Below are 6952 nucleotides of genomic sequence, written 5' to 3'. Positions count from 1 at the left end.
GGTTGGCGAAACGTTATTAGCCGCCTCGTCCTCTTCACCTCGTATGCCACCACATATCCCTTATAATCCTATATAGCGTGTGCATCATATCCCTCGCGTCCTATCAGCCTCACCAGGTAAGGGCCCCCGTTGCCACCTAACCCATCCAAGACCTCTCCAAGCCGATCCAGCAAGCTCCTCACATACCATAGCAATTACATCGTCGCTTCCGCACGTGCATCTTGGGCCCACTCCCATGGCTTTCATTACTCGGCGCATCTGGGGCGCCACCGCTGTGCCACGGAGTGAGCGCCGGGCCTTGGGAACCAGGCCCGCCTCATCTGAGGACGGGAAACGTAGCCGTGCGACGATTCATTACACACGCCCCAACTGTGCATCATCGTATATTATGATATTTCTCTTTTAACACTTTAACTACATATAGTGGCTTAAATCAGCAGGTTTGTTCTACCGTAAAGCAAATGGACGGTGCGTCTTGACACCCACTGGCCGTGCAGAGTACCTGGATGTCGCACCTTGATCACATCCAATACGCCACTACACACATCGGTAGGCTGTTGGCCACGACATGTGCGACATGCACGTTCTAGTCCAAATGCAAGTCGCGCGATCTCACCAATGACACCACATTGCATTTTAATCCATATCGGCCATATTTCTAAGCTCCCTCTTCACCCCGATCTCCATTTTCATCTTCGCCGTAATCGCACTCGATGGCCTTTGATCGGACGGCCGCTCTACATCAAACTTGCGCCATCTCGCCATCCTACACCGATAAGTCCATCATAATTTACCAATCGCCGCGTTCATCAATAGCACGCCGGCGGTAAAGCTGCACCCACGAACTAGCGATCCCAACAAGGCTTCGAAGTAAGCATGTGAAGCAGAATGTAGACCCACCGCAGGCGACAACGGTAGACGGTGTCCACCAGCACCACAGACACCATCGCCATACGATGGGTACACGCGGGCCCCCATGCCGTCACTGAGAACACCAATCGTCTACCCTTCGCCGTCTAACCGTGACCCTGACCTCTGCCCGCGACTATCGCCGACGACCCAGCTTGCGAACCACAGCCTACGGACAACGACCAATACTGCGCCGTGGTACGCATCGTTCAGCGCAGGATTGATGCAGATCTCAGACTGAAGTATTGTTTTTTTGGAGAGGCAGGCGGATGATAGCACTTCAGTAAGGCAGACAGGTGGTTCAGTACGTCTCGGAGCGCCAAGATATCTCCTTCGTGGAAACAAAATACGCCGCTCATGGCTCGCCAAGCCTTCTCAAGCTCCACTGGTCGCAAAATGATCCATTCCGAACATAACGACACCGAGCTCAATAAATTACAGACAACAGAGATAAAGGTCGCGAGCTGATCCCAGACCGTGCTTGACATGCCACAGACTCCGTCCTACGCGGTAAATGTCCGTCCCCCATCTCTAATCTCTACCGCGCCGACGGCATTCAGTGCTCTATACTGCCCTCGCTGTCACTCCGGACAATCACGCTTTCCTCTGGGGACGTGGTCCGGTCGCTGGTCTCGCCGCTGCTGGTGGAGGCCAGCGACTGAAAGAAGAAGTCGTCCTTGGCGAGGGCGGCGTTCTCGGGGCGTGCGCACAGCTCTGCCGCCACGTCGATGTCGTCGTTGATGGCGCGGATCAGCTCGTCTGAAATGACACCACCCGCCTTCGATGAAAATTCCGCTCGTTCAACCACACAAAAGCCAATTCGCACCACATCCATTTAACGTGTTGCCATAGATGGCGAAATCTTTGAAGGGTGACGGGTAGCAGCTTCAAATCGCAACCTTTGATTCGTTTCCCTCTATGCCGCGGCACATCGGCAAGACAACCAGCTTCGATGCTTTCCCTGGAGTCCGCCCAACGCCGCGTATTCAAAATTCGAGACGTCCGACACGACGGGCTGTGCGATTGTTCAGGTAAGAGCCTGCTGTATCATGGAGAAGCACAGCCACGTCTCGACAGCATCCGGCGACGGACAGCCACGTGAGCTCGTGAGCATGACTTCGTGAGTGAGCGCGAACCCGCTAACAGCCACGTGAGCTCGTGAGCATGACTTCGTGAGTGAGCGCGAGCCCGTTAACAGCCACGTGAGCCCGTCGGCATGACTTCAGCGTGTCTCCAGGGACGCCCTTCCCAGGACCGGTTGTCCACGCACCGAGCGACTTGAAGTTCTTCTCGGGCCGAATGAACCCCACCATGCACACGCGCAGGGTCGAGCCGTAAAAGTCCCCCGTAAACTTGTGCATGATGTGCGTCTCCTGCGGGGCAAACGTCGGAAGGTCACTCTCCAAACCCGCTGTCACAGGCCGAAGGATCTCGGCACCAGGCTCCGTCACGCTGCCGGTTAGGGCATGCGTGTCACAGGTGCCCACAGCTTCAAAGTCTTCGCTGAGCAACTACTATGCGATAATGCATTATCGAGCTAGAAACAGCACTCTTTGTCTTTATCCGGTTAGCGTCCGCAGAATGTTTTTGTGTTGAGCACACTCACTGCACTGCCGGAGAAGTCCTTTCGGAGTCCTGGCAGCAAACATCGACAATAACCGGGCGCAGAATGATCGTGGCGGTCGAAGCGCCCCTAAACCCAAATCTCATCATCATCAAACATCAACAACACATCCAAATGGCCACCGGCAGTGACTGTGTGCATGCTATAATCACATACTTTCCGTCACCGTTCACGTTAAAGACGACCTTAAAACCGCATTGGTGATCAATGAGCTGAACAGCGTCACTATTAACGTGGAAAAACACCACGATAAAGCCGGGCAGGAGCGGCCACCAAACGTGAGCTGACGTCTCCCAATATTTGACTGCAACGAATTTGCAGAGGGTTCCAGTCCGGTCCTAAAGCGTCCTGTCCGGCTAATCGACGGAAGTTTCAAGCAACTGCCACCCACCATGGACTTCTTCTCATTCTTGTAGAAGGGATTCCAGCCGATGCTCATGACCATGTTATGCACGGGCCCATCATCCACGCGGGCGTAGCCGAAGTAGACGCCGGCGCCGACGGACGACGGCAGGCCGTCCACCACGTTCTCTGGGAAGTTGGCTGCACAGCAGTCGCAGACAGTAAGTCACTGCACCATCCAGGCGGTTGGCTGCACCATGGCCGTCAAATGGCAACAGGCTATTTCTCAGATGGAGTCTCATTCGCGACGTCACTGTTACATATTTGCAGCATACATTGCTCAAAATTGCTTCTAACATTTCAGCAAGGGTAATGCTTTGGAGGCACTAGTCTTGTCGAGCATCATCTCCTGCAGCTTTTGCTGCTTGCAGAGCTCTGGAGCTGCAACTAATGTGCAAGGGTGCCTAGCTTTATCCACGACATTCAGCTAAACACAGCCTGGCCAGAGCCACTGAGTCTACCATATCAGCACATTTAAAGCTGCTGAGCCAACTATATCAATACAATTGCACCAATGCCTATGCTTTTTTGTCTTTTAGGGGCTTACATCTGCATTTGCAGAGCTAATGGCTCACTATGGCCAGTCATTCACATGCCTACCTGTTGGGATGCCGAGTTGTTTTGAGCCTCTTCCAAAACCTTTCACCACTTTTCCAGCAGCAAAGAAAGGCAGGCCTTTTATAGTCATCTTGGGTGTGGCTAAAATACTGCTGCTAGTTTATAATACTTCAGCTGCACAAAACCACCTGGAACAATCACAGCACATAGTTGACACATCAGTATTCAGATGTGCACCCTTCTTGTATGTATAGAAGCTAACAAACTGAGCCAAACATGGGCAGGGTGCAGTGTAGATGTCAGTAGTCTAGATGCTGGATGCTGTGATCTTAGACCAATTAATACCATCAAATGTTATGACAACAAACCAGCCCAAGGAAATAAGCATCTGCCTATCACAATGGACTGAAAAAGGAGCTACAATGTACATAAATGACTATGACAGCTTCCTGGTATGCCATCATCCTTCCCCATATCTTGTTAATAGAGCAGTTTTTTTACACAGACAATGCATCCATATGCATTTTCCACTGTTTGTTAATGTGTCTGAAGCAGTGTAACATGACTATATTACAGAGTTATATCACATCCAATACATCTGTTGTGAAAATAAACATACTTGAAAATCATGCTCTTTTTAACTAGCCAACACCATTACTCCTGACTAGTTAGCAAAGGATTTGGGTAAACTAAATGGGCAAAAACCTTTGTAAATAAGAAAGTCAGAAAAGGATGAGCCCTATCATATGCTAAAAACCCCAAACAAAAATTCATAGAATATTTGCTATCTTATTAAACAATATGATCTTTATTCACACAAAATTTTTGGGAAGGGAACTTTGATGATAGCCCTGAAGCTATCACCTCTTTTCATATCAGCAAAAATAGACAGTGCTCCAGTTCTTGAAAGATATATGTCCAAACAATGATCTTGTGCCACCAATGTATGACCTGTGTAATCAGGCTCAGAAAAATTCAACATAACTGTATAACAGTGTATAGAAAACAAACATCATCATCATCAAACATCGTGGTTTGCTTGTGGTTTGACATCACCAATGATCACACATTTACACTTTGTGGAGACTAACATCACAGAATATCACCATTATCCATCCACGCCTAACAGTCTTATAAGCTAAGCAATGAGCTATATGGTCTGAGCTATAACTTAAGATGCAGCACAAATATCTAATTCAGGGCTGTGGTAATGTGTTGCATAACTGATAAACATGCACAGTAATACAAAAGTTGACAAGTCCAACTTTACAAGAAGGCAAAGCAGGATCTATCTCTATAATGGGAATGCTAATGCATTCTTGTTTGTTTACCACACTCTACTACCCTTCTCGCTCGCAGGCACAGCTGTGGACGCCGAATTCCACGAACATGGTTGATTAACACAGGCGCAGCCAAGGGGAGCCCCCTTAGCCCCGAATTATTCGTTTTTCGCCATACATAGCTCCCGATAGAAGTGATGATGGTCACTAACCAGAATCAATGAATAACCAGACAACTCAGTAAAACAAACTACCTTCTCTGCGAGCCTCCCTCCACGCGCCTGACCTCCCACCGAGCTGCTCGCGCACGAAGAACTTCCCGAACTCTTAGAACACTAACAAACAAATGGAGCTGTTGCGTCATCTTCGTAGTTTCCAGAAATCAAGAACCTTTAGAATTCCTGGCCTGGTCTGCCATCTAGCGGTCGATATAGATAGTGCAGCTTGGAGTTCTTCATGTCATCGTTCTCGGCCGAGGGTAGTGAATCAAGTTGAATTACAACACACACATTGCATTACGGTTTTGAGAGCTGAAGCGTGCCGATGATAACCATCATAATTATGTCGATTACTTGCAGGAGCACAGATGGTCGATGCCTGAAGGCCATGCCCCGGACCATGCATGGGCCGGAGCCGTTGGAGGCAGCCAAGGACTGGCTAAGGTGCTTTAGCATTGCGGGAATGGGAGGCCTTCAGTGACGCTGGGTCTTGCCCTAGGCCTACCCGCAAAACGACTAATGCAAGGATTCCAGACGGCCCACATAGCGCTATATTGGGCGAGGACTGTCGTAGTGACTTTGAACTAATGTAGATTGCAGCCGGATTGCAGTCCGTATTCGTATGAATACACATTTGTTGCTGAGACTTTGGGATGAAGGCCTCCACCCATTACGCACTACATCGCAATCATGGTGCGCATGGACCCTCATGTTGCCTAGAATAGTTGCGTTGTTCACTCCCTCTGATAACGGAATTCTGTGCCCTGCAACAGCCCTGGACGGTTGGGGAGAACCCAGAAGACCCATCCCCAGGAGGCCTACGCTCACTGGACCTACGCTCACAAGACCTATGTGTCAATGTCCACTGTTATAACGTTTTTGTACCATTTTTATCAATGGGGACTCTTCTCTCTCTCTCTATCTCTCTCCTCTCTCTCTCTATCTCTCTCTCTCTCTCTCTCTCTCTCTTCTCTCTCTCTCTCTCTCTCTCTCTCTTCTCTCTCTCTCTCTCTCGCTCGCGCGCGCCTCTGTTCCGTTCCGTTTGCTCCGTTTCCGTTCGAAACATGTCCCAGCCGTAAGCCCTGGTGATGTCGCTACGTGTACCATACCTCGTCCCCTTGGCCCCATGAAGAACCAGTATAGATCTCACCAGCTCACCGGTTACTCTTCAGCGCTGGTCAGTGCTGTTCAGTGGCGGCGGCCGGTGACGAGGCGACCGAAGGACACACGCTGCACGCGCTCCCCCGGTCTGGCGCGGTCGGGACAGCCAGTGGGCGTCACCACGCCGTCTGCCGCATATAAGGCGGCGAGCAGCGTTCCTACGGCTGTGCGGTGCCGCAGAGAGACTCACCGTTTCGAAACATGGAAGGTGATACACGGCCTCCGTACGCAGCGGCGCCGCAAAGAACACTGCTCTTCTAGCACCTACCGAGAACGGCAGCCAACATTTGACTGGTGCAGAAGGGGCAAAAACCTCTTTGGTCACACACCTAAAAAAGTGACGTGCGCTGAGTAACATTGTTAGAGAAAATCAAACCGCAACACGCATTGCGTCCATGTACGCAATTACGATTTATTTACGAAACCAATAAACATGAGGTTTCAGGCGGAAGTACGGTTATGAGTACTCACTGTCGCTCGCGTACTCGCGTGCTCCGCAAAACAAGCTCAACACGAGCTGATAGCTGTTCCACGTAACAAGTCTGCTCCAGTGCCGGAAACCCACTGTCACCCATGAAGCAAACTGCGTCTGTCGGCGCGGCCATCCGTTACAACGGTGCAAGGGTACGGCTCCGGGTTGTTTACGACGCCCTGCGCGTTGCGTGGGCTTATTGGTGGGCTTCCGGTCCAGGGACCCGCGTGACAGCTGGACGAGTGGGGCGTGCAAGGGGGGGGTAACGTAATTTAAAGGCGGAAAAGATCAGCGTGACACAATGAACTTGAAATCAAGCATCAGCTTA

The 6952-nt window shown here is 50.6% G+C and overlaps 1 protein-coding gene across 4 annotated transcripts; it reads right to left on the bottom strand.

The window, feature by feature from the left end:
* Positions 1-367: 367 nt before the first annotated feature.
* On the bottom strand, positions 368-6722 carry LOC119090453 (riboflavin kinase). Of its 4 annotated transcripts, none has more exons than XM_037213262.1 (5): positions 6624-6722; positions 3536-3681; positions 2925-3076; positions 2180-2282; positions 368-1668 (listed from the first exon to the last, which is right to left on the bottom strand). In XM_037213262.1, the coding sequence occupies exons 2-5, from the start codon at positions 3621-3623 to the stop codon at positions 1466-1468; spliced, it is 546 nt and encodes a 181-aa protein (XP_037069157.1). In that variant the 5' UTR covers positions 3624-3681; positions 6624-6722; the 3' UTR covers positions 368-1465. The 4 variants fall into 4 exon arrangements, with proteins under 4 accessions (XP_037069157.1, XP_037069159.1, XP_037069155.1 ...); XM_037213264.1 differs by lacking the exon at positions 6624-6722 and adding an exon at positions 6343-6397; XM_037213260.1 differs by lacking the exon at positions 6624-6722 and adding an exon at positions 5028-5166.
* Positions 6723-6952: the final 230 nt, after the last annotated feature.

The sequence above is a fragment of the Pollicipes pollicipes genome, unplaced genomic scaffold, assembly GCF_011947565.3.
Source record: "Pollicipes pollicipes isolate AB1234 unplaced genomic scaffold, Ppol_2.1 Scaffold_3087;HRSCAF=3621_pilon_pilon_pilon, whole genome shotgun sequence".
Lineage (NCBI taxonomy): Eukaryota > Metazoa > Arthropoda > Thecostraca > Pollicipedomorpha > Pollicipedidae > Pollicipes > Pollicipes pollicipes.
The sequence above is the reverse complement of the archived record's forward strand: the minus strand, read 5'-3'. Positions and strand labels throughout refer to the sequence as shown.